The sequence below is a fragment of the Triplophysa dalaica genome, chromosome 4, assembly GCF_015846415.1.
Source record: "Triplophysa dalaica isolate WHDGS20190420 chromosome 4, ASM1584641v1, whole genome shotgun sequence".
NCBI classification, from domain to species: Eukaryota; Metazoa; Chordata; class Actinopteri; order Cypriniformes; family Nemacheilidae; genus Triplophysa; species Triplophysa dalaica.
In genome coordinates, this window is record NC_079545.1 from 19,996,849 (window position 1) to 20,008,170 (window position 11,322).

At 36.1% G+C, this 11,322-nt stretch overlaps 1 protein-coding gene across 1 annotated transcript; it reads left to right on the forward strand.

Annotated features, from left to right (window-relative positions):
• The first annotated feature begins 4,819 nt into the window (after positions 1–4,819).
• si:dkey-220k22.3 (uncharacterized protein LOC796870 homolog) lies at positions 4,820–7,956 on the forward strand. Its single transcript, XM_056745576.1, has 4 exons — positions 4,820–5,168; positions 5,601–5,646; positions 5,946–6,029; positions 6,318–7,956. Exons 1-4 carry the CDS (start codon positions 5,067–5,069, stop codon positions 6,746–6,748), a joined length of 663 nt encoding a protein of 220 aa, XP_056601554.1. The 5' UTR covers positions 4,820–5,066; the 3' UTR covers positions 6,749–7,956.
• The last annotated feature ends 3,366 nt before the right edge of the window (positions 7,957–11,322 follow it).

The window sequence follows — 11,322 nt, forward strand, 5'->3', positions numbered from 1 at the left end:
TCCACACTACTACATATTACCTTTTACCTATAAAAGCATTGAACATTCACTCAAAATGAGGCCCTAAAATTTTTGTCACAAATTTTCACGCTCCTCTAGTGAGATCACAAATATCAATCAAAGGTTAAAACATGACTGTACTACGTTTTCACATGTACAGATGGAACAATATTGCTCACATCAGTTTCTTTCTCTGTCAGTATAATCATCACTTTCATTTAAGGACTATGTGTTACTGATGAGATCATTCACGGAAGATCATTCATCGTGGAACATTAAAGCGGGTGAACGACTGAATTTAAAGGTTTTGAACAATTGCAACAAATTTGCAGTCTACATCCTTTATATAGTGATCGAAGCTGCGAGAGGAAACAACTTTGAGTTTAAGCAATATGTTTATACTGCAGCAGAAATATTTGTCATAACTGAGAGATTTTAATGCATTATATTCTTGTTTGGTCTTGTTAATTTATCTCATGTAGCAAGGACAGAGCATACTGTTTAACTTCGTTTTGATCTCCTAACAAAATTAGACTACAAGAATCTGCTTTGATCTACATACCTGCATGCCCCAGGCTTGTTATTGAATTGAGTCCAATTTCATTCAGTTTATAAAACACAATGTAAAGATCTTTCTTTACAAGCAAAGATCAAAAACCCTCAATACACAGACTGAGAAATCTAGGCTCCCTCGTGCTGATGCTGTTTGGGGTTTACAATTACAATATAAGCTGATCAAATGATTTAAAAGACAGTTCAATTAAAATATTTATTATTTGAACCAAAAAACAATCATTTGATCCAAAAAAAACAATCCGGTGGAGTGTATAACCATAAACCCCCCACCTACTTAAAAGTGCTCTTTAATTTGTACCCTTCTCAAATGTCAGAGGTATTTGCCTGCAAAGCGTTCTGCAACCACCTACACATTCTGGGAATCTTATAAGGGGTCGTACGAACATATTACAGGATCTGAGTCATTATAATGATTATTATTTTAGTACATAATTTATAGTCTGCCTTGAATTTCCTTTCCTTTAGAGCAGCCTTTACCAGCAACACTGAACTTCTCCTAAACTAGCAGACACAAATAAAATCCCGGACGAAAAGTGCAAATGGGTACAAAACATGGGTACCGTACAACCTTTAACAATTTTTCTGGGTTAACAAATAGTCAGCGACAGAAGCTGTCATCAGCTTGTATCATAGCTTGCAGTTTTTTTTCAGTAATAATTTCAGTAATGGGACAGATAGTTTTTATGAATGCAATATAAACTTTGTAAAAAAAATTGTCAAAAAGTTAAAAAAATTGACAAAAATGCCCAAATGATGTTCCTACTTTTGTGTTAAAATATTAAGCAATGTAAGGAGTTTTGCACAAAATGTGGGAGACAGCGAAGTATTCGGATAACTGAATTTAAATAGCTTTTTTCCTACAATCAATTGAATATCAATTCATTCAATTAAAGATGGTTTATGTATTTGAAACTAGCTACTATATAAATAGAAATATTCTCGCAACAAAACGTGGAATTTTTTCATGGGACAAAAAAAGTGAATTGAAGTTGTGGAATGTTATAAGAAATGAACAGTATCAGTATTTTAATTACATTTATTTATTTCCTCCTGTTTTAAATTTGAAATTAGCACCACATCTATTTAGAATGTTGATTTATTTGTAATAAAAGCAGAAACGTTTAACCTATCATTTCAAATGTTTTAAACCCAATAAAAGAGGTTTCATCTACATAAATTTAACTGCACTTGTGAACTTGCTTAAAGAAAATCTCCTTCAGTAATGTCATATTATGTTCAAATGAATAACATTTTACAAAATATTATTCGTAAACACACATTCATTGTGATGGAAGCGTAAGACAACAACTGAATCTCACCGATCTCTTGTCCCAGTTAACATTTACATTTTCCATTTTGCTAATGGAGTATGGAGAAGTGGAAAATATTTGATGTCTTGAAATCTTTCCTGTGCCTGTTTTGTCTTCCTGTAAATAGTGTTGCCATGACACACAGCGAGAGATGTTAAGATCATCCTCAAAATCACAAATCTTGTTGTGCCACTGGAAACAAAATGTTGGTAAGAACAATCAGAGTGTGAATCCAGCCCTCACCCTTCTCTTTCCTTTAAATGTTGTGCTTTATCATTCCCAAAAATAAAGATCATCATCCTCAGGTTAAGACACTTACTATTTAATATTCACATAAAAGTATCAAGATGTGGATCAATAGTTTGCAATCTCAAATCTGGTTTTGAGGCCTCCCCATTGAAATTAATCTGAACACATGATACCGGAAATCAACAATGCTTAGCCAACAGAGTGCTGACGAGTGGAATTTGATGTCATCGTGGCACATCACAGAGTCCTGTAAGCCTTCGAAACGGAAGACGTTTGCTGGCATTTTCTTTTACTTGCTTTGATATCATCTGGGAAACTGTCCTATTCAGGAAATTTTTCTTGTGACTTTTGCTAAAGGAGAAACCAATAGACATGAGTCATATAGAATATTATCACCGGAAAAACATAATCGGCGTCTGAATCTATACAGTAGGCTTCAGATGCTCGCAAACAGGTTGCATGTCCCTAAAGAGCCAAGCAAACCTTAAACATGCACAGTGCATAAACACTTTTGCTGATGCGTCTGCTAACACCCACACCCAATGGGAGCACATGTGTATACATGTGGTGACCTTGTTTGTACGATCGATCACAGATATATCTTATGACTTCCAGTAAACATTAGCAAGGGAAAATACCTTGCTATGGGTGGTCTATAACGTACTTGTGGTCTTTTTGTTGTTTTTATAGAAAATCGTTCTTGTCAGGACCCACTGATTCGGTATATGTGAAAGATTTCAATTTCAGAAATATTTTTTTCGAAAAACAGTGACTGTTAAAGAATTGAAAGGTTTGTGCCTGTGTACAGCATCCATGGAGTCCATCCACCATCCATACCATTATCTTTTCATGGGATTTGTTTTATATTTCTCTCCTAACAAGTAATCTGATCCAAGAACACAAAATTACATTGATGTTGAGTTTTGCAAAAATTAACATATCGCTGCTGTCCTTCTAAAATCTTGTATCTCCATATTTTGTGATTTTTATTTTTTGCAATGAAGAATTATTATTAGTCACCCATTATGTTTGTCATGGGTCTAAGCAATAAAAACTACTGGAAAGTTCTTGTGAACTTTGACACCATAGTAGTTAATCCTTTTAAAAGGACAGTGTTTTTCCATTTCCATTTGCAAATTTGGACATACAAGGTTTTGGAAGGAACGTGACGATATTTACATCTAATTTAAATATATTATTCAAGATTTGTTAAAAACTTCATAGTCATGTTGCATAGTGTAATCTGAAACACATCTTTTGAGGTTTGTGAAAAAATCCAAACAAGTTACATCCCTGGACTATGGAAAATAATGGATCCACAAATATTGGCGAAAATGGTGTGGTCAGTGTATGTGTAATTTAATATGAACCTTTTGTTTGCATGCATTTTGGAAAATTGAATAAATCCCATATTCACTGTTGGCTTTAAAAAGTTATACCAATTATGAGTTTTTTGGCCGAAAATGGGCAAATAAAGTACATAAAAATGTAGTATTTTGTAAAATACACTTCATTGATGTTTTCATCAAAGGGCATCAAAAGAAAATATAACACAAACCAGGTCCAGGATAGGGTGGCAAAGGGGGACAAGAGCACAGGGGAGGCAATATCTATAAATTTACATTTTTGCATTTGCATTATCAGGATAAGGAATATTATAGATTCCTAATTATTCATCCCTATAACGGTTTGGTTCAGATCATTTTTCTGATCAGCGAAATGCGAAACCTTTCATTTAACTTTGGCCTGTTTTTGCCAACCTTAAAAATGCAGAGGGTTTAAGTGATGATTTTGATCATTATTATGACTTATTTCTTTGAACAATAGTAAAGGAATAAATAGTGTTCACATAAAAATCGTTTAAGGAAAAGGTGTATTCTCCCCTAAGAGGACTTGTACATGTTGTTTCAACGCAGTTTTACAAGTCACAAAATAGTGCCAGTAAACATGTCTTGCCTATGTGAAACATCATAATCCTTCTCTCAGATCTGTTTCCCAGCACAATTCAATCCAAACTTGTGTGCAAATTTACATTGTTGTTTCTGAAACTTCAGAAACTTGCTAGAACTACTTACTTCATTGCTGAATAGTTGTTTAAACAGTTTTGATAAGTGAAAGTGATCTGAAATTATTATTTATCTTCCAGGCTTCATCAAATGTATAAAAACAGACACATGGACAAAGAATAGGTATGAATATATAGCTCTACACAAAATAGTACTTTACAATATGCCTTTCGCAGTGATTTAAATAGAGAAATAATGCGCTTTCATACTGAGCTGGCGGAGATGGAGAGATATAAAGTGATCGCAGACCCTTCTTTAACTATGACAGATCAACTTGGCAGTAAATCCGCGAGCCACAAGCATCTGAACATTGGGGCGCATTCCATACGGATTACAAGCTTTTATAGCTTTTTATTATTCGACTCAGCTGCAGTTATACCGATTCTCCTTAAACCCAATACAAAACTATTTGTACATTATATAAGGACCCAAATCATGACTGTTTGGTTTGAATTGGGGTGGCAACTGAGGCGGCAAAGTTCCTTTTTCGAGAGACACCCCTGTGGACACGCCATTGCTGACGTCACTTTTGGCCCCCACAGAGATGTGCGTATAGCCTACTCCCTGTATAGGTAACACTTAACATATAACCTGTATGCTGACAGGTTACTTGTTTGTTACTCCAATTGTCAGAGATGAAGCAAACCGAAAGAGTTTAGAAACCAGTGAAAGCCATGTGTCTTCACTCTCAGCAGTGATGAGTACACCCTCGCTTCACCCACAGGTGATGCAGCGGAGTTAATCACTTATACCCTTGAATGCGTGGGAGAGCCATATCTCACTACAGTCGACTACTTCATCCGGCATCTAAAAGAGGCATTTCCAGTCCGAGACTGCGATTGTTTCAGCATCTTGCGAAACAGGCATGGAGACCGCACGCAGAACCAAAGCGCACTTCATTTGGACATCTGTTGCTTTGGTCGTTGTTATCGCTGCGTCATGCTTGATTTATGTCTTCTTGTCTAAGGTAAATATACCCAGTCATTTAAAAACTTTTCCTTTTGTTTAATAACTGTTTTTGTTTAAGCACTGTGTCATTTTGGATTATGCAGTGACCCGGTGGTCGTGTTTTAGATGGCTTGTGGAACACGATTTTAGGTGAAAGAAATAGTAATAGCCTTATAATAAAAAACGTATTGAATACGATATGCCTAGTGTAATTATCACACAATAGTGAAGAATTGAACGTTTTAATAAAAGAGTGAAAATGACACGACCCTATGTTATCATATATAGGCTATTGCTTGAGTTAAAACGCTTTGTTTCTTTCTACGTTTTGGTTGTAATTCATCTGTGGATAAAGATGGATTAGTTGTTAGGGGCTTGTTGGTAAATAAACACTTGATCCATTTATGCCAACTGTTCACACGCGGTAAACTTTCTCTCTGTTACATTTCAGACACACAACCAGGTACCCACATGCCAGAAAGCTAACATCGTCATTGGTAAGTTTATTTTAATTGAACTATTATTGAACAGTTGCGCATTTTTCTCAAAAAGAAATGGACAGAAGTGGATCGCTTTAAAATGTATTTGTGGACATCTTGTTTTAATGTATATACAAACAAGGGCTCTTTAAACCTGAGAGACTTATATGTGAACGTAGATTTTTTCCTTTATGTGAATGTTATCTGAGATGCGTTTCTAACACTAAATGCATTGTTCAGCGCGTTTGCATGTGTGCTCACTAGAACGGATTCATACTTTACGAATGAGATCTGACAGCTAAATGCTTCTTTTCTAGCTCCTTTTTTATTCGATCCGACAGCCACTTCATTGGGAAATATATGCGGACGCAAATCCTCTCGAGAACACTGGCTCGTGAAAGGTGATTAGTTTGTACATACACTGTAAAAAAATCCGTAAAAAACGGACATTTCTGTAAACTAGGATATAAGGATACATATGAAACTGATTTCCTCAGCAATTTTGCTGTTGTTGACAGTATTTAAATAAAAGCAAAGAAATCTGTAAAATTACAGTTGTTTGACAGTGTACATTATATAAAAACATACAAGTACATAAAATCTTACATTTGTATTTATTTTAGCATACATTAAAATAACAAGCTATCTACAAAGTCTTGCATTGATTTCTATCTTTGTTTATTGTCTAGCTCAGAGATTTAATGAGAAAGACGGTCGTCTGATCTGGGAGGATGAATGGGCAGAAAACAGGAATAAGAGCGAGCGTATTCTCGACCACACCAACATGTGGATGGTCATTCGAGAGAAGGGTGTTTATCTCTTGTACATACAGGCCAACTTCAAGCTGAAGTACAGCGAAGAACGAAAACTTCTTGTGGATTTCGAATATAGTAATGGCACACATACACAGGATGATGCACAGATCTTTGCAGCTGCACACGACACCCAGGTGGTGAATTCCAGTGAGGTGCAGGACGCAAAGCTCAACACTTTTCTCAAGATGGACCTGAACTCAGGAAGTCGGCTATCTGTAAGAGCGTTTCCAAGTGATGCTGTGACCACGGCCGCAAGACCCTTCTCCACCTTCATCACTCTCATAAAGTGGGCAGATGACTGGTAGATTGTGCAGCGAGAATATCACTGATATCGTTATTTGCTGCCCAGATGAACGCTTTAGCATTGCAACTGTTGTTAATTGTAAAATATCAATATTTAAGATCAGCTGCTGCTGAAAGTTGCTTCAGCGTTACGCCTGAGATCTTCCAGCTGGAACTAGGAAATGCTCATTGACATTAACAACAATTGCGTAGGAGGTTGTGATACTTTCTTGGTGTTTTTTCCCTTTTATTTCCTTTCGAAACATGAAGATCACATCTCATGGTTTTCTCAGAAGCATGACACATTTTCCTTACAAGACATATATGTGAGTGAGGTTTGTTGTGTTTCAGTTTTTTAATGAGTCAAGATGAAAAGGGCATGATGTACTGTTTATGAGCATAGACTTTGAAAAAACTTGTGTATTTAGTACATCATGCATGTGATCGACAAAACAGCAGTAAGCTAATTCTGAGCAAGTGAACATTGTAGTATGTCACCATGCAGTATTTAATTCTCGACGACTGAATGTAAAATCCTCAAGTCCCAATGTCAATTTTGTCCAACGTCTATTTTATTCATGATTAGCGTGTCATAAATAGGCTGCAGAGCTACACTTTATCTGTTGAGGTAAGAAACCAGTATTGTTTCTAAAAAAATGTCTTCTCACACATTCTTCTCTTCATTTGAAAGACCTCTAGATTATATCTAATCCATCAGTGTTTTGATGGGATGGATGGTTGTTATGACGTGGTTACAACTAGTGACATACCACTAGTAAGTAACACTAGACCAGCTAAAGTCAAGTGAGCCATATAAAGCTAAATCAACTGTTATGATGAGAATAAGACATTCTCTTTATAGATAACAGATGTTTTTTTTCTACAATCAGTGAAACTTTGCTTTTGAAGCGTTTATTTGAATAATCTAAGGTTGCTGGTCAGATTTTAAGAATGTATTTTACCAGAAAACTATTGAGCGAATTCAATTAAGTAGGAAAATATTTGAGTATTTTTGAGTGTCGTTTTAATAGGTAAATATTTTGTATACCAGGTAAACCGTGCCAAATTGTTTTTACTGTTCTCAAATATATATAAACATACATTTATATTTATTTTACGTTTTTAATATTCTATTTAAGCTATTATAAATATTTTCTATTTGTCTGCCTTCCATGCGTTTAAAATCGTTGTAACAAACAATCATAGTGTAATTATACTGGAGAATGTGATTGTTCACGTCGGATGTTTAATGAATGGCCACATCTGAAATGTCATTAATGTTATTAATAAATTATGTTGTTTTTACAAACAAAACACGTCCCTCAGAAACATTGAGAGCTTTATTCCTATCCAAATGCTGTCAAAACTTTGCACAAAATCTGTTGTCTGATAAGAACTTCAAATCATTTTTGGGGAAAGAATAAAAAAGTGAGCGAGTGAGAATAGTCAGTGTCTGTGATGTAGTTGATGCGGGTGGTAACTACTGCCCCCGTGTGGCGGACACGTTTTTCAAGTTTGTAAGTTATGTGTTACCAATGACAAAATGTAAATTTAGATGATTAAACACCCATGATAGGGGTAAGTTGACTCAATTCAATCATTGTTATTTTGTATTATTTCCTTACAAATTCTAATAGTTTCTCCAAAGCTAACTTGAACAAAGTAACCAGATAAACTTTAAATTTCAATATCTTTAATTTGCATTATCTTTCCAGTTTGCATTTCTGAAATTAAGTAAATCACCAACATGTATCTTAAATATTTTTAGACCTGGATACATTTGCTATTATGTATCAGCCATTACAGCTGATATGCAAAATGTTACTTTGACAAGCCAAAAAGAGCATGTGCATCACATTTTCACATTCTGGCAGAAACGACGGGTGATTCCAAAACGTCTGGTCAAATCACAACCAAAGTGTGCAGTCGCGGAGATACAGTGGGTGGATCAGCTTACCCACTGGGTCATTTAACCCCACTCTCCCCTATGTCCAAAACCTATTGATTTCTCATGTTAGACCTTGTTGTTGTGCACTTGCTGCGTGTTATTTTACAGTCTTTTCACTGTGTTTTATATTGTTTGTTGTCTACAGCTGAATTACTCTGTTTGATCAAATGATCGCAGTAATTTATGAGTAAGTGTGATGAAACTCCACATACAGTCAGTGTGGGGGAAAACCAAAACAGTCAGGAGTCTCCCAGAGGCACAAATACTCTTGAATTTGTTCATTGGTAAATCCCACATTCATTAGACTTTTGTTTGGCTGAAGCATAATAAGCTCCTAATTATGTCTAGAAAATAGTTTATTTAAGAGTATTACAGTCTCTCTAATTCTACAAACACACATCAGAAGTGCAGATAGGCACGGTATTCAAAGAAAAAATGAAAAGAGGAAGAGAGAAAGAAACAGAATACTGTAATGGAAAAAGGCTGGAAGGAACGGAACATACTAATAGATATGAGGAATTCTATGACTGTCAAAATGCCATATCATGATGATGATGACATTACTTACAAATAGTTTGAAAATGTACGTCTTTTCTTTTCGCTATCATTGAACAATGGAAAACATGCTTGCTGCATACGTGTATATATATACATTGTATATTTATCTGTTGCATAATTCGCATACACTGAATTATTCAAAGATGCAGAAAATGTTCATCATATGCACAGTGTACCTACCCTGAAAAAGAAAAGGTATGAAAGATGTTCCACCCAAAACATAGCCTATGAACTCCTACATTGACTTGATATGTTGCTTTGTATGTTGGTTTAGCATAACAATAGTTATTTGTGGGTTTATTTAAACTATTATTTGGAATTTAAACCATAGTACACACAAACCCACAAATGTATTGTCATTGTATTTTGAAATAAAATGGCAGTACAAACAAAACAAAGTTTGCGTCAAAAACTGTTACATGTTCTCTGATGTCGCGGTCCGCAGATCTCCCAAAACGTGGAATGAACATCACTAGTGCAGCGGTACATCAAAAATGGGGGCGTCTGCCAAAGGAATAAAGCCACGCCTATTTGGGAGCTTCCGCTCAGAGTTTAATGTGGGCGTGCCAGTACATGTACGTCAGAGAACGCATGATGTGTAGCAGGTGTTTCAAGGGTCTCGGGTTTCCCGCACAATTGGGCTATTTTGAGAACGCAGTTACGGGAAAAATTATGGAGCCGCGGGTTTCGGGTTTTTGGGCTACTTTCATAATGTACTGCGGCCGCCAAAATGTTTATTTATATTCTAAGGATAAATGTTAATTGATGAGTTTCTTAATGTGTATTTATACTCCGAATGAATACCTGGCAACTCCAGTACCTGCGCGATTACAGTAAAGGGAGGTACGCGGGAGCTCAACTCAACCAAAGATGAAAAATGAGCGGTGGTATTAGACATTGCATCCGAATGATGTTTTTACCAATGTTTCGTCAGGTGAATGTCACGTTGCACAATAAAAGAATATAACCATGATTATTTCTTAAGCAAGTTTCTGCATGTCTTACGACGAGAAAACATGTTTCTCGTCCATTTACGTGCGTGGTACACGTGGGATATTTTTAAAGGGACACTCCACCCAAAAATTAAAACTTTGTTATGAATTCTAGTTGTTCCAAACCTGTATACATTTATTTGTTCGGTTGAACACAAAGATATTTGGTAGAATGTTAGCTGCTGAAAATTCTTTGCCATCATTGACTACCATAGGAGAAAAAAAATGGTAGTCAAACGTGACCCAGAATTGTTTGCTTTCCTAAATATCCCAAAACTTATTATGTGTTCAACCGAACAAAACAATATACCTAGGAACCCATTCAGATAAAAAAAATAGCAATAGAAACGTCTGTAGGCCGTTGTTAACTTTGATTCGACACAGGGAAAAAGTTGGGCTAGTTTTCATTCCTTTTGGGCGGGTTTTGAGGGGTTCTTGGGCTGGAAATATTTCTTGGACCTGGCAACCCTGTGTGTAGCTCATGATTGGACTAAGACTCTACTAAGCACCCACTTTCATAGCCTACTGCTTTTATACTTTACGGGGACCTTCGATTGACAATGACTGTAAACTGTATATTCTATCATCTCTCCTACCACTCACCCTAAACCTTACATTTCATCACACAAACCATTCTGCATCTGTACATTTCCAAAATAAATCTTATTTAATAATCTGATTCGATCGTGACGAGCGCCTGGACGCGCGCGCACACACACACACACAAACCAATGTACAATGTAAGATACAATCGTGTATCTTACGCACGAATGTCATGTGACATTTGTTAATAAATCAAAATCATCCCATGCCTTTTTCTATTATTACATCTCTACAGCTAAAACGTTACTTAAAAACGAACCTTGTCACACAAGGGGGAAGCGAGCAGTCTCCCATTTGAGAGGAGAATATGGCCCCGCAGAGAAATTTAGTAGGCTTAAAAAAAAACCACAAACCTGTTGCCAAATGTTGAATATAATGAATAACATGTGTCGGTCACTGGTGAGTTTGCGGAAGCAAATGTACTTCTAAATAAGTCTTTTCGTGCTCTTAAAGGGAGGCGGGAACGCACATGTGATGAGGCGGTCTTTTCCAAACG